This window comes from Stomoxys calcitrans, chromosome 5 (genome assembly GCF_963082655.1).
Source record: "Stomoxys calcitrans chromosome 5, idStoCalc2.1, whole genome shotgun sequence".
NCBI classification, from domain to species: domain Eukaryota; kingdom Metazoa; phylum Arthropoda; class Insecta; order Diptera; family Muscidae; genus Stomoxys; species Stomoxys calcitrans.
Window position 1 is genome coordinate 158,808,182 of NC_081556.1, and position 17,152 is coordinate 158,825,333.

Below are 17,152 nucleotides of genomic sequence, written 5' to 3' on the forward strand. Positions count from 1 at the left end.
CATGTCCGTCCGTCCGTCTGTCTGTCGAAAGCACGCTAACTTCCGAAGGAGTAAAGCTAGCCGCTTGAAATTTTGCACAAATACTTCTTATTAGTGTAGGTCGGTTGGTGTTGTAAATGGGCTATATCGGTCCATGTTTTGATATAGCTGCCATATAAACCGATCTTGGGTCTTGACTTCTTGAGCCTCTAGAGTGCGCAATTCTTATCCCATTGGAATGCAATTTTGCACGACGTGTTTTCTTATGATATCCAACAACTGTGTCAAGTATGGTTTAAATCGGTCCATAACCTGATATAGCTGTTATATAAACCGATCTTGGGTCTTGACTTCTTGAGCCTCTAGAGTGTGCAATACTTGCCCGATTGGAATGAAATTTTGCACGACGTGTTTCATTATAATATCCAACTACTGTGCCAAGTATGGTTCAAATCGGTCCATAACCTGATATAGCTGCCATATAAACCGATCTTGGGTCTTGACTTCTAGAGCCTCTAGAGTGCGCAATTCTTATCCGATTTGCCTGAAATTTTGTACGACGGATTCTCTCATGACCATCAACATACGTGTTTATTATGGTCTGAATCGGTCCATAGCCCGATACAGCTCCCATATAAATCGATCTCTCTATTTTACTTCTTGAGCCCCCAAAGGGCGCAATTCTTATTCGAATTGGCTGACATTTTACACAGGTCTCCAACATATAATTTAATTGTGGTCCAAACCGGACCATATCTTGATATCGCTCTAATATCTTTTCTTATATCCTGTTTTGCCTAAGAAGAGATGCCGGGAAAAGAACTCGACAAATGCGATCCATGGTGGAGGGTATATAAGATTCGGCCCGGCCGAACTTAGCACGCTTTTACTTGTTGTATTTCGTAATTTGTTTACTGAGATCAAAAGAAAAAAATTGTCGGTATGCGATTCTCTATACACAAAAAAGAAGTCTCCCTTATAGGATGGGATGCTATTATGTACATACATGGGAGCTATCCCCAAATCGGGACCGACTTTCACCAAAATTCATAGCGTTTGTCTTTGGCTAAAAAAGGAATATGTGAAAAATTTCATGACTATAGCTAATGAACTTTGCTCATATATTCGGCTGTCATTCTTCTTTCTTCGAAATAGACATTCCTCTTCTCTACTTTATTTTGACTTCTATCCATTGCACTACTTATTGCTACTGACTGCAGGACAGCATTCTTAGCTTTATTAGCATTTCGGCACTCTTTGTAGTATCATAGGTTCCTAAATGAAGGCTTCGTCGGGTAATGCTTTGCCGTCTTTTACGAATACTATATATATATAAACTTTTAACGGACTCAAAAATGCGTATTAGCAGAACTCATGTTGGGTTCCTCGTATTGCAAATCAGAAATGCGTGGTATGTTAACGGTTATGCTTCAGTCATTAAAATTATGTCAAAAAGTTCATTACAACCATGGTTTAGCTAGAACCGTTGTTACAGCATCAACCATTTCAAATAACTCTATCTATATGAGTACGATAACTTTTCGATAATTATGGCCACATATGGCATTCGTCATACACCACCTAGGGAACTAATTTTCAATACAAAATTACTTGGCAAAGGTATTTGCAAATAATATCACCAAATCATGGGTGCTACGGACTCTATGAAACATTTTTTTCCACTGAAACATTGCAGTAGACATTCCACGCACTTCTGACTTGTAATAGGTGGAATCCTTGATTGCTCCTGATGACGTTATACTATTTTAAAGCAGTTCTGGCAAACTCAATGCTATATTTAAACAAGCTTGTTGTTGATGTTGACACCATATGCCATTTTCTATCAGTGTAAGGTGTCATTGGCAATCCTGTGAACACTTGGTTGGGGAGTGTCCCATAATAAATTTACTTTTCAGTTTCTAATTCATCATCGTCGTCATTAGGCGTAAGAGTGAGATATATGTTTGTGTGTGGTTGAGTGTGTGTGTATATGTATACGGGTATGCATGGAGGTGGATATTAAACAGCTGAAAGGCTTGAAACGGATAGAAACAACAACATCAACATCAATGAAGAACATCTACAACATCATCAAGAGCGAGCCAACAACAATACATGAACCATGACTGACTGCCGGCTATGACGACGTTGAACTAAACCAACAAAATGAAATGAGAACCCATCCAAAGAGCCCCAAGTGCTAAATTCTTCTTAACTTTCCTCGAGGACATTTTGTGATTTGTGTACAGTTCATTTTTTTCTCTGTTTCTGTTCTCTGTGTTCCTTTACTTTTCCTTTTCTTTTCCATTTTTGTCTTTGGGTATGAGTTGATTTTATTGTTGTGCAGATTCTTGGTGTTTGGGGAGCACAGTCAGATCTCAAACTGTGTGATGGTATGTGAGCACCACGCTCGGTGAATGTGTGCGATTGCAAGTGTTTGTTGTTTCATCTCCTGTTGAATGTGCACTGTAAATGATTGCGCCATGTGGCATCCTTGGTCAGGCATGGTTTGGAAATGTTTGCTGTTTCCCTATCGTAATGAATGCTACAGCAGTTCCTTGAAAGGAACCGCATGTAGGGTCATGTGAAAAATGTCCTTTTATAATTTATCATGTAACGAAAGCTAGGTAATCAGTATTCGATAACCGCTGCATGAAATCAACTCGATATTATAATTGATGAATTTGAAAATAAAAGCTGTATAAAAGTTCTGTCTGAAGAACACCAGATTTCTGAATATTCATCACAAATTGGCGGCACATCAATTTTGCATCATGGCAGAAAATAAAAGAAAACAAATTTCCCTATTTGTGTAGAAGTGATTTAAAGTTCTGAACAACCGCTTCGAATTTTGGTAAGGAACGAAGGCACCATGCCACATCTAAATTGTTGACATAATGGATATTCAAAATATTTTTTGTGTTTTTTTCTAACTTTCTTACATCAAGCTTAGAATTGACAGTTTGTACACAATTTTTTTACTCGCACTTTTTCTTCCAATTATAAAACATCAATCTTCAATGCAATAATGTAGACACATATCTCTTACAGATTGTGGGTCAAATAACACCGAAAATCTTCATTAATACAGATTTATCACAGACTCACATAGACAATTTAGACCATTGTGATACCACAGTAGCGGCAGACCAAAGTCTATCAATCACATGTCAGCCGGTTGTACGTACCGTATTGACCCTGGCCTCAGTGTACAACACACTGCTACAACAACAACTCGAAAGTCTATGGTGGGGATCGAAGACGAATTCACGACCCCCACACTGTTGATCCATGTGACTCGTTACTCAAATTTTTCTGAGATCAAGTAGTCAATTTCGAAAAAAAAAATTAATCTAAGCTTTAGCTCTGAAGTTTTATTTATTAACGGTATTCAATGGACTTATTTTAATAGAACAACGAGACCTTTTTCATTTCATGAAAACGTAACGACACCTTTCCTGGCACCATCCAATTAACATTGAAAGGTTCCAGCAAGTTTTCAAGGAATATGGGTTATTAATTAATAATACATTAATATTTCCTTGGCTTCATATCACATATAGCTGCCCATGGCTTCAATGTTTGTGTAATCTTTGAAATTTTTCCCTTTATCATTAGGTTACAGAAATGTATTCTAGCTTTGGGTTAAAATTCTGTCAATAACATATGACAAAATTATAATAAACTCCATATTGCCGCCAACCAGATTTGGAAGTTTCTTTTCTTCTTTTTAATAAATTATTCGTTTATCAGCACACCAGCGTAATGCCTGAATATGCAGTCACTAAATTCCAAACTAAATGAGAACTGGAGCTTTTCGACAAAGTCGTCGCTTATTTTGTCCACAGCATAACAAACCACATGTATGAAGGGGCCAAGTAATATTCCATAGCAAGGTTGAGGGTTACAGATCTAAACTATACGTGTGTTTGCATGTGTGAGTGTTGTGAGCTTTGTTTTTTTTTTTTTTTTGCTTGGCACAGGAGAAACGAAGAGGAACACAAAATTTCTTAAGGCATTTTAAAATTGAGATAAGGTCTTTTTGCCTGCAAAACTTTTTTGTTTTTCCATCTCACACAGACGCGCTCAACGACTGATATGAAACGAAGGAGAAAAATGTGCAATGGTAGAGGTAGGCAAGGAAAGCCAACAGCAACAACAGCGCAAACATTTACACACACAGGAATCATGTAGACGATCCTATGCAAGATGTTAGTGGTAACATATGCGATATCTTTTGCACATACGACCATACCCTGCATATTTCCACACTCGCACACCGGCAAACAAAACTTACAATCCCTGGAACATTGTAAGGCCAAAGGAAACTTTTTGTTTTTGCTCATCGCTGTAAAGGGGGAACTTTATATCCGCATCTCAGTATTTTGCGACTTCGATACCCAAGTGAGCTACACATATTTGTGTATGTCGCCTTACTCTCCCACACACAAACACACACACACACACTTACATTGTCGTATGTAAATCGAAATGATTTTAGTTGGTTTTTGGTTTGGCTAGCTGGCTGCTTGGCTGAATGGCTGGCCGACTGAGTGGCTGACTGGCTGGCTGGCTGCTTGGTTGCTTCATTTGTTGGCTTGACTAACTGGTTGCATGGTTAGGTTAGTCAATATCCTTCTGTGTCCTACTCATTCTCGACATTCTTGCAGATCGCCCGTGGCGATGTTACGTTTTTGGGGTCTGTTGTATTGCAAAAGTATTGAGTTGTTGTGTTTCAAAGGAATAGCCCCAAACGGATGAAGAGAAGGAAGCTGAACTACATCGACAAGAAGGAAGAAATAAAAACAAAACCCAAAACTAAATGGAACACATCTAACCACCCAAAAGATTACAATACCCTGCTCTTGCCGTGAGAATACGAGGTGAATATCAACAGCAATGGTTTTAAATACAAGCCAAAAATGAGTATTTTACTATCTCTTGTCGAAGTTTTGCCTACCATGCCTCTGTGGCAATCGTAATGTAAAGCAAGCCTGACCATTCCATTAGGGTTCAGGGGAAACTTCTCACATATCAATGAGTGCTGTCTGATTCAAGTTTAAACGCAATGATAATGTCAAGTGTAATCTATACATTCTGACATATTTGGATTAGAAAACTGCCAACCCTCTCATAGTGCTCAAATTACTTGAAATGATTTACATGGTTGGAGATGATCACCGTTGAATTGCTAACTTCTACGCTACGGTGGTCTCAGATCAGATCTGAATCCGTCTACTGCATTGTTGAAGCTACAGTAGCGGTATTGTATCACACTGTATGAAAAACTAAGATAGCAAGTCGCAGAAGACAGAAAGTTGTGCGAGATAGTCGTTGAAGAAAGCAAACGGCGAATGCAAAAAATGTTTTAAAAGCAAACCTCGGTAGTGGGTAATACCCTACTACCGAGATGCGACACAAGTTAGAGAGTCGCAATAAAGTCTAGGAATAGACAAACTCGTGAGTAAGAGAAGAAATATCGGAAGCATGAATGTACCGGCAAAAGTAAAGAGTAAAAATGGAACTCTTTCTGACTGCCAGTGCGAAACACACACACAGCAGATGTTCTATTGTCTCTTCTGCCTCGACGACCTCATAGCTTCTGTCAGCATGTTTTCCGACCAGACAGTGACCTGTCATGACTGACACAAAGACTGATCTTTCTCTGATCCAGGCAGTGACACCAAAACGCTAGACCTCTTCAGGTTTTGATTAGGCCACATAATTTTGGAATGCTTACAATCTCTGAAAACTTAGCTGATCCTGAAAACTTAGCTGGTCCTGAAAACTTAGCTTACGTATTCCTAGTCTCGCAAGCTCGTCCACTTTACAAAATTCCTGGGATATCTCCATGGCCCGACACCCAAAACGGATGAATTTTGAACAGTTCAGACATCTCGTTGAGAGATCTGCGACAGTCGATATGGTTTTTTTGAATTCAGGAATACGTTCTCTATGTATCTAATGGCTGGTATTTAATGGTTTTTATGATAATACATCTTTGAACTCCATCGCTTCTTTAATTGCAATGATACCCGCTGATACATACTGCAGTGGTCGGGTAACTTTCTCGATATCACCAGTTGTGGTTTTTCAGAGTATACCCCAAATCCCACCTGCTCATCTAGTTTTGAATCATCCGTACATGAGTCTATGTAACTACTATTAGGGATATTAAAGTTCAATAGGTTCTATCAGGAATCAGGTACAGTACTTTTTATCAAAATGTTTAATCCACACTGCCTGGAACATCGGACATTTTATCAAAGCTAACACAGTGTCTGTAGTCACATTATGACCAAAGAGAAAGCTTTTTAAGCCTCACAGCAGTGGTTGCAGCAATTTGTTTAGCCACAACAAGTAAAAACGTGCTAAGTTCGGCCGGGTCGAATCTTGGAAACCTTATTCATGGATTATACAAAAAATTTGTACAAAAAAACTTAGTTGAAGGGCTCATGTGTACTCTATGCATATAATTTCTGTCAAATCAGCCAAATATTGAAGCTGCTTGTGGTCGTAGAAGACTAAATGGGAGATTAGCTTATATCAGGGCTGTATCATGTTATCGACTGATTTGTACTCTACATACCACTGATGTTAAAAGGCATACCAGAAGACTACGTGCCAAATTTCAGCTAAATCGGACAACAAATGCTTTCACGGGCTCAAGATCTAAAAAAATCGGGAGTTCGGTTTACATGCGAGCTATATCATGTTATAGACCGACTTCGATCGTACTTAGCACGGTTGTTGAAAGACGCAACACAACAATACATGCTCTATTTCAGCCAGATCGGATAACAATAGCGGATTCCGGGGGCTGAAGATGTCATACCGGGAGCTCCAATTTTATTGGAGTTATATCATACTTACCAAGGATGCTGGAAGTCATGAAAATAACATCAAATCGGACTAGAATTACGACTTCTAGCGGCCCACAAAGTCAATACGAAGTACCATTTTATATGATTGCTATACCCATTTGCAATCCCCAAAGACCTACATCAATAAGAAGTATAGATGGAAAATTTCAAGCAGACACCGAACGAAAAATTGATAGTAAACTAATACGAAAACACTACCGTATGGTATGGATGATATAAAGCATTATAGATACCTTCGGTATTGTTTGGATATCAATTTACGGTGTTCCTTTACTATCCCGATAATCCGTGCCGAAACGGAGGAGGGTACAAAAAGTGATATGTGAAAATTTTGCAACGATTGACTGGCAAATGCGATCTGCACCTTGATTAGAAAAAGCGACAGACAGACAAATTGTCGCGACATTTTCACATATCACTTTTTGTACTCTCCAACATAGGATGGGGGTATAGTAATGTCATCATTCCGTTTGTAACACATTGAAATATTCATCTGAAACCCATCTGATTTTTTTTAGAGCTATAGGAAAGTTTTTCAAAAAAAAAAACTCTTAAAATTCAGAAAAATTAATTAAATCTTTATTTGAATCGATGGAAGGCCACCGTAGCGCAGAGGTTGGCATGTCCGCCTATGACGACGAACGTCTCGGTTCGAATCCTGGCAAGACCATCAGAAAAATTTTTCATCGGTGGTTTTCCCCTCCTAATGCTGGCAACATTTGTGAAGTACTATGCCATGTAAAACTTCTCTCCAAAGAGGTGTCGCATTGCGGCACGCTGTTCGGACTCGGCTATAAAAAGGAGGTCCCTTATCATTGAGCTTAAACTTGAATCGGAATCGTGACTGCGCCGATTTTGGCATACTCTTTCCAACATTTCGGCCGGTATTCTTTCCAACATTTCGGCATTGAATAAATGCTTCAATGTTGTCTTCCAATATGTCAATTGAAGCGGGCTTGTCTGTATAGATATGAGCTTTAAGATAGTCCCACAAAAAATGGTATAAAGGCATTAAATTGCTCGATCTAGGCGGCCAATTGACCGGTCCCAAACGTGAAATAAAATGTTCACCGAACCCGCTTCGAAATAAGTCCATTGTTACGAGAGCAATTCAAGCTCTTGTATTTTAGTCAAAACCCAAATTGGATATCATTTCACGGGAGCGTTCACTATTCACAGTAACGTAACGACTCGCACCATCTTTGAAGAAGTACGGTCCAATGATGCCACCAGCCCATAAACCGCACCAAACTTTGACTTTTTCTGGATGCATTGGAAGCTCTTTCATTGCTTCTGGCTGATTTTAACTCTAAAATCGAAAATTCTGCTACGTACGTACCTATTGAGCCAAAAATGAGCTTCGCCGCTGAGGAATAAGAAGCGCCCGATATACTTTCTTAAGAGAGCACGCATTTTGATAGTAAAATTCAATAATTTGCAAGCGTTGTTCGTTTGTAAGACGATTCATGGTTAAATTGTAGACCAAACTGAAGACGTCTGACAGTGAAATAAAACACGAAACATGCGTGAGCTAACCAGTATTGCCAAAAAGATAATAGCTAAAAAATCACCCTTTATTGGTCTTGAAACCCTTAGTCGATTAAGCCATGTCATTCTAAGTCGATTTAGCCATGTCGATAGCACGCTAACTTTCGGAGGGTATATATCTGCCATATTAACCGATCTTGGATCTTGATGGCGTTTATACGACTCAATTCTTATATGATATGTCTGATATTTTGTATGAAGTGTTTTATATTTAATTGTAACAATTATGTAAGGTCTAAATCGGTTTAAAACCTGATATATTGGGTTGCCCAAAAAGTAATTGCGGATTTTTCATATCGTCGGCGTTGACAAATTTGTTCACAGCTTGTGACTCTGTAATTGAATTCTTTCTTCTGTCAGTTATCAGCTGTTACTTTTAGCTTACTTTAGAAAAAAGTGTAAAAAAATATGAACCGATCTCCCAATTATATTTCTTGAGCTTCAAGAGGCCGGAATTTTTATGCAACGATTTCTCCTATGACCTGACCAATATACGTGCCAAATGTGGTCTGAATCGGTGTAAAACCCAATATATTGAGCCTCTATAGGACACAATTTTCATCCGATTTGGCTGAAATATTGCACAATGACTTCGAATGTAGTCTCCAACATTCAAACCAAGTATGGTCCTAATCTGTCCATAACATGATATAGCTCCAATAGCATGGCAATTTTTATCCATTATCATTTGTTTCGTTGTAGAGGTACCATGGTGTGGTATCAGATTTGGCCCGGCTGAACTAAAAATGCTTTTGCGGGTTCATCCTAAAGACAAACACTATGAAACGGTTCAAATTTAGATATAGTTCCCATATGTATAATTTCCTCGATTTACACTAATGAGATTACGTTCTACTACAATCCATGGTAAAGGCTACACAAATTCGAACATTTGCCGTACTATCGTAGGTTTCATTTCCCAAACTGCCTTCGTCAGGATACAAGTCCACTGGTCTTTGGGGGTGTGAGTGTTCGTCCAATTGCCTGGGTGGCTGGTTGCAAGACCACAATTTGTTGCTTCAGATCTAAATGTACGGTTGAATGAGATTGACTGGATATGGAGCCAAGCTGACTTGTCGGTGTCTTTGGCTTCTAGTGTGTGATTTGTATGTGTAAGTGTGCGCGCCTAGTGCCTACACACCTACACTTATTGTTATTGCTGTAACTGGTATCTTTAATTATTTCCACTCAATGCCATAAGGAATATGGCTTTTCGTTCCAAGTCTCCTGTAACCACGCGAATGATTCACTGTGTGTGTGCGGTGTGCAAGTGAGGAAGCTGACTCTGCCCGACGACGAAATGGTGGTGGAATGAAATTTCAATGCACGAGTTCTTCATCCATTTTGTAGCCTGCAGCTACCGTAACCGTAAGGTTTTTGTCTATGCTGAACTTTGTGCTAAATATTTGTTTAATGCTGCTCGCTGCGCTAATACATAACGCCAAGCTGCTCCCCGCCATATCATGTTCGTACCAGCGCCACCGCAAACTGGAGCTGGCGTTTATTCTTCCTCCCCTTGCCTGGCGGCTTGGCAAAAGCATTGTCTCAACATAGACCTTTGTGTGCTTACATCAGCCTCCTCTGACACCGACACACTTTGCGTCACCTCAACCTCTGCCACGAACGCCCAAACCTTGTGCTGCTTCCCCCCGAGAGTCTTGCAATCGCCCCAAGGCTTTAAAGCTAAAAAAATGTCATGGTTGTTTTTTGCGCTCTGCTCTGCAGCTCATGTTGTATTATCTTCCTCTTGATTACCTCGGGGAATTTCAGTTTTGTGCAGAGCACACTCTCAACAGAAACTCTTCTAATTTGTATTTTGGAATTTTGATAAAGGATCAGCAGCAGCATCGGCAGCGGCGGTGGCGGCGGCATCAGCAGCAACACCAAAAACACAAATAATTTGTTAGTTGGCATTAGTTTGGCACAAGAGGTCCACACTCTGGCATCAGACACCTACCTCCCGCCCCACCCCCCACACAATCATCCATTCTAAGCATCCTCAGCAGAAATTTTCAATGCTCCCAGCCACCAGGCCAATACACTAGCACACATACATATGTGAGTGTGTTTGTTGCATTGGGGGTATCTGTCGTATTGTAACATTTAATGAGATTTTAAATAAATATTTATCTTAAAAATGTAAAAATCCCTTAAGTTTCAGAAAAGTTGTGGTGGATGGGCGATATCGTGTTTTTGCGCTCTCCCCTCAAAGACCGCCACAACCATCATTGATTTCCCATTTTATGGCCATCATCGTATGCTACACCCACTCGCCACAGTCAAGCAAGCCAATCCGGCCGTCCAAAAACAAAACAAATCCACAGAACACAAAAAGGTTTAGCTGAAAACTTCAATGCCTCCAGGTGGTCATTGGCCATACCCCACCGACATACTTTGCGAGAAATAAAATTAATCGCATGTGAATGTCAGACCGATAAGTTTCTCAAGTTTTTAGGCCACACACAAGAGATATGCAATATCAACGCAATAGTCCTGGAGGAAGAACACCACTCAAGATAAATTCCAGTCATTCGTATCACGACCATATGAAAAGTGGAATTATCAAAAAAAAAAACAAAAAACAAGTCCACAAAGACTACAAACTTTCACATTAGTCATGTGTACTTAAATGCGGGACGAAGTCGTTGTCATAGCCAGCGGCTATGGTGGTGGGTTATAAAAAGGCCTTGTAAAGGGCCAAAGGAAAGGATACAGTAATCCTATATTTAATTTTTTAGCCAACAAGTATTTTTGGGAGCATCAACAATTGTGAGCACCTTGGGATTTTATTAAAATATTTTATTCTCAGACAACAGAGTTAAATTACAAAAAAGTTTACATTTCCTAATTTTCGATCAAGGAAAAAAATGTTCTTTACAATCGGCTTAGACACATGGTTTAATTTCGTTTTCCATAAATAGGTCATTCGAGATAGGATTTCGCAAAAAATTACGCTGAGCAGGGAACTGACTTTCCCAGGAGAAATCACGCAGGCGAAAGTCACACCACTTATGTTAAAGGAAATCCTGAGCGCAGAACTGAATCAAAGTCAAACATTTTATAACTTCGATCCAAGTAAGAATTAAAAGAAAAACAATGTTGGGCCGAATCCTATTTACCCTCCACTATGGATCGCATTTGTGAAGTCTTTTGCAATGTTTCTCTTTAAAGGCAAAAACTTAGGAGGTATTCATAAATTTAGACGAGAATGCTTACTGTAGGCGCTAAAGAAATCAAATAAAGATATATTTTTATATGGGCGCTATATCAGGTTATGAACCGATTCAGACCACACTTAACATGGATATTTGAGAATATAGAAGAAGTCATCATGCATAATTTAAGCTAAATCCCATAAGAGTTGATCCCTGTAGGGGCTCAAGAAGTTAAATCGAGAGATCGGTTTTAATGAAAAGCAACACTCATAGAAAGTCTGATGAAAATGAGACAGCAGTAAATTGATGCTAAAACAGCAAACATTTTCTGCTTTTTTTTTAATTTTGAAAAGTTAAAAAAAGCTCAAAAATCTCATGAATATTTAAGAACAAGTAAAAAGGCGTTCAGATCGGCCGGGCCGAACTTTGGATACCCACCACCTCGGATATATATGTAGACCACCTTCCGTCAAAATCCGATGAAAATTGCATACCTTATGTCCCATAGCAGTTATATCGAAATATGTTCCGATTTGGACCAAATACTAATAAGTACAAGTCACTGTTCAATTGTGTATAACATAATAGTGGGCTTTTTAGTAACTATATCTAAAAATAAACCGATCTGAACCATATACGACACAGATGTCGAAAAGGCTAACATAAGTCACTGTGTCAAATTTCAGTGAAATCGGATTATAAATGCGCCTTTTATGGGGCCAGGACTTTAAATCGAGAGATCGGTCAAAATGGCAGCTAATGCAAATCTGCACCGATTTGGGCTAAGTTGCAGAAAAATGTCGAAGAGTCTAACACAACTCACTGTCCCAATTTCAGCGAAGTCGGCAGAAGTTGCAGAAGTATGTCAAGGTGCATAACCTAACTCACGGTCCCAAATTTCGGCGACATCGGGCAATAAATGCGCCTTTCATGGGCCCAAAACCTTAAATCGAGAGTTCGGTCTATATGGCAGCTATATCCGAATCTGAACCGATCAGGGTCAAATTGAAGAAAAATGTCGAAGGGCCTAAGACAACTCACTGTCACAAATTTCATTAAAATTGGAAAATACATGTGGCTTTTATGGGCCTAAGACCCTAAATTGGAGGATCGGTCTATATGGCAGCTATATCCAAATCTGGACCAATCCGTGCCAAATTAACGAAGGATATTGAAAGTTCCAGCAAAACTCAATGTCCCAAATTTCAGCAAAATCGGATTATATATGTGGCTTTTATTGGCCTAAGGCCCTAAATCGGCCGATCGGTCTATAAGGGGGCTATATCAAGATATAGTCCAATATAGCCCATCTTCGAACTTAACCTGCTAATGGACAAAGATTCTGTGCAAAATGTCAGCTCAATATCTCCATTTTTAAAGACTGTAGCGTGATTTCAACAGACAGATGGACGGACATGTCTAGATCGTCTTAGATTTTTACGCTGATCAAGAATATATATACTTTATAGGGTCGTAAATGGATATTTCGATGTGTAGCAAACGGAATGACAAACTGAATATACCCCCATCCTTCGGTGGTAGGTATAAAAATTGCATAATCAATTAATACATCATTGCCATTTTCAATTTATTTTTTAATAGACGCAATTAAAACAAGTAAAAGTGTGTTAAGTTCGGCCGAACCGAATCTTATACACCCTCCACCGTGGATCGCATTTGTCGAGTTCTTTCCCGGTATCTCCTCTTTTTAAATAAACAAAGGATAAAAGAGAATAATTGCTTTGCTAATTGAATTGAATGTTGGAGACCACAATAGAAGTATATGTGTAAAATTTCAACCTAATCGAATAAGAATTGGGCCTTTTAGGGGCTCAAGAAGTAATCGGTTTATAGGGGAGCTGTATCATGGTAAAGACTGATTTAGACCATATTTGACACGTATGTTGGAGGTCATGGAAGAAGCCGTTGTACAAAATTTCAGCTAAATCGGATAATAATTAGGCCTTCTTGAGGCTCAAGAAGTCAAAATCCCAGATCAGTTTATATGGCAGCTATATCAGGTTATAGACCGATTTGAACCATACGCAACACAGTTGTTGGAAGTCATAACAAAACACGTCGTGTAAAATTTCAGCCAAATCGGATAGGAATTGCGCTCTCTAGTTGCTAAAGAAGTCCAGATTCAAGATCGGTTAATATGACAGCTATATCAGGTTATAGACCAATTTAAACCATACTTGGCACAGTTATTGGAAGTCTTAACGAAACACGTCATGCAAAATTTCAGCCAAATCAGATAAGAACTGCGTCCCCTAGTGGCTCGAGAAGTCAAGATCGGTTTATATGGCAACTATATCAAAACATGGACCGATGTGGCCCATTTACAATCCAAACTGACCAACACTAATAAGAAGTATTTGAGCAAAATTCCAAGCGGATAGCTCGAAAGTTAGCGTGCTTTCGGCAGACAGACGGACGGACATTGCTAGATCGACTTAAAATGTCATGACGATCTAGAATAAAACAGAATGACAAAATTAGTATACCCCTATCCTATGGTGGAGGGTATAAGAAGGATTAAAATTTTTCGAAATGTCAATAAATTGTTTAATTGATCTAATTAAAAAAATTATTGAAATTAGATCAATTAAACAAATTATAAATCAAGTGGTATAGGGCCTAAGTCCAATTTGTAACTCTAAAATTTTTCGATTAAATTAAAAAAATTATTGAATAAATTAATTTTTTAATTAAAATTTAATAACATTTTAATCCCGACTATAATTGATAAAACAAATCGTATTCAATTAAAAAATATATTGTATCAGTTAAGTTTTTAATTGAAAACGATATTGTTTTCAATAACATTTTTTATGTTTTATTATTTTATTTTTGTATACCAATCGTTTGTGAGACAAGAAACATCACCACGTCTTCGTTGCTTAAATCCCACTCTGTTCATTCTACCCCATTATATGCCCTTAATTTGTTGAGAGCTCGGCTAAACCCTTTAATAACTGTTATGGCGACATTGAAGAGCCTGAAATGGAAATTAAAGAGCCAAATATGTTCCCATTCTCCAAACTATACAAGTTCAGTCTTTTGGAAACACTTTCGAACTTCTTTTGAAGTTCTGATTCAAACAACGACACTAGACATACAGTTACAAATTTTGTTCTCTACATCACAATACTTTTAGTGTACCACTTAGCGATTATAAAATTTTGGGCATTTTACTATCCTTGGCTATCCCTCATTACCTTTTTATTGACCTACATCGCTAACTTTCTTTCTAAATATTTTACTTTGTTTACAGAAAAAAATGCGATATGGATCGAGAACGAGAAAGAGAAAACAAATCGCTCGAACCCAGAGATTTATCATCGACTGGAAGGATTTACGCCCGAAGTGACATCAAAATAAGGTTTGTATGACTTACAGCTATAACTGCACACGTGCAAGTAAATCAATTTTTTTTTACATCTATAACTCTCAAATATTGCAGCGCTTCACCTACAGTTTCGCCAACGATCTCAAATTCCAGTTCGCCAACACCCACACCGCCAGCCAGTTCAGCAGTAACACCGCTAGGCTTGCCCCCCGGCACAGTGGGTCCGGGTATAAACAGCGGTTCGGGCAGTACATCGGGATCGGCTGCAAGTGCGGCCTCCTACATGCATGCCAATCATAAACCCATCACAGGCATCCCATGTGTGGCAGCAGCCAGTCGTTATACAGCTCCGGTTCACATTGATGTGGGAGGGACGATATACACCAGCTCTTTGGAGACGCTGACCAAGTATCCGGATAGCAAATTGGCGAAACTATTCAATGGATCCATTCCCATAGTGCTGGATTCGTTGAAGCAGCATTATTTTATTGATCGTGATGGCGGCATGTTTAGACACATTTTGAATTTCATGAGAAACTCAAGACTACTTATATCAGAAGATTTCCCCCATTTGGAATTGTTGCTGGAGGAGGCGCGATATTTTGAAGTAGAACGTAAGTTTGCACGCATTTATTCAAGGTATTAAATTTAAAAAAAAAAATCTCTTTCTAATACTCTGCACAGCCATGATCAAACAGCTGGAGAGCATGCGCAAAGATCGTGTACGTAATGGCAATTATTTGGTGGCACCTCCTACGCCGCCTGCTCGCATCAAAAGTAGTCCTCGCATTGGCATCAACAGCGAATACAATTACGAAGTGGTTGCTCTGCACATCTCCCCTGATTTGGGGGAACGCATTTTGCTCTCCGCCGAACGTTCCCTGCTTGACGAGGTTTTTCCCGAGGCCAATCAAGCCACCCAGACCAGCCGCAGTGGAGTGTCCTGGAACCAGGGTGATTGGCGCCAGATTATTCGCTTCCCGCTCAATGGTTATTGCAAACTCAATTCGGTGCAGGTCTTGACGAAGCTCTTGAACGCTGGCTTCACCATCGAGGCCAGCACCGGCGGCGGAGTCGAGGGTCAACAGTTCTCGGAGTATTTACTTGTAAGACGTATACCAATGTGATAAACTCGAGCAAGGAGTTCGGTGTAATATGCCCCAGCCGCCTAAACGGCGCGGCCCTCTTTAAATGGCAATTTAAAGGATTACACTTAATCTTAGATATTTTTTAGACAACAAATTAACTTGGATAAATTACGATTAATTCATTACAATATAGACATTAAGAGACCCCCTCCTCCTCAATGTAACAGCTCCCCTCCCTTGCCCTAAGAAGATGCCGCAAGCAGCATATCCACGTTTGATGACCACCACTATGCAATTAATGATCGTGGTGGCTACTTTTAAGATATTCCAAACCCATTTTTCTTCTTTGCCAAGCGCCCACTCACATAGTTAAGTCCAAATCAAGAACTGATTTCTTAGTTAAATGTTGCATATAAATGTAGTTTCTTTCGATTTGTACAAATAAACAAATGTATTTATTTAGTTTTAAGTTCGTCACACCCAAGCCCACACCCACACACCCATACACACTCAATCTCATGCACACTTGCTCATGTGCACAGCCTAATCTAAGTCGCACTTTCCCCATCGTAACCTTTCTTTTATCCCTTTACACCGCCCACACACTTAAATATCCATATCCATAGTCATCATCAAATGGCATAGCAGTCCATGGTGTAACCCCCAAAATCCCATAATCCAGACAGTAAATGAAAATCAGTGTAATTTTTCTAAGTGTAGTTTCATTCTTACGAAAAATAATAATAAAAACAAAAACAAATAAATCATAAAATAAAGCAAAGAAAACAAATGAAATTAAAAATCGGTTTAATATAGGAGCCGATGGCATTTGAAACAACAATAATGAGCCTGTGTTTTACTTTTTCCCAGCAACCAACCAACCAGGCTAGAACGTCATCTCTCCTCATTACACGAAGTACGGCAATTCCTGATGATGGTGTGGAGGCCACCGTAGCGCAGAGGTAAGCATGTTTGAATCCTCAGAGAGAGATCATCAGAAAATAATTTCAACGGTGGTTAACCCCTCCCAATGATGGCGACATTTGTGTGGCACTATTCCATGTAAAAAACTCTCACCAAAGAGGCGTCGCACTCCCATATAAACCGATCTCCTGATTTAACTTCTTGAACCACCAGAGATCGCTT

The 17,152-nt window shown here is 39.2% G+C and overlaps 1 protein-coding gene across 4 annotated transcripts in view; it reads left to right on the plus strand.

The window, feature by feature from the left end:
* The window catches only part of LOC106095959 (BTB/POZ domain-containing protein Tiwaz), an 82,331-nt gene extending 65,481 nt beyond the window's left edge, over window positions 1-16,850 (plus strand). For all 4 annotated transcript variants that reach the window (XM_013263424.2, XM_013263422.2, XM_013263420.2 and 1 more), the window contains 3 exons: window positions 14,844-14,951; window positions 15,033-15,532; window positions 15,603-16,850. In XM_013263424.2, coding sequence (XP_013118878.1) covers window positions 14,857-14,951; window positions 15,033-15,532; window positions 15,603-16,045 — 1,038 coding nt within the window. In that variant the 5' untranslated portion in view covers window positions 14,844-14,856 and the 3' untranslated portion in view covers window positions 16,046-16,850. The remainder of the gene's footprint in view (window positions 1-14,843; window positions 14,952-15,032; window positions 15,533-15,602) is intronic.
* Window positions 16,851-17,152: the final 302 nt, after the last annotated feature.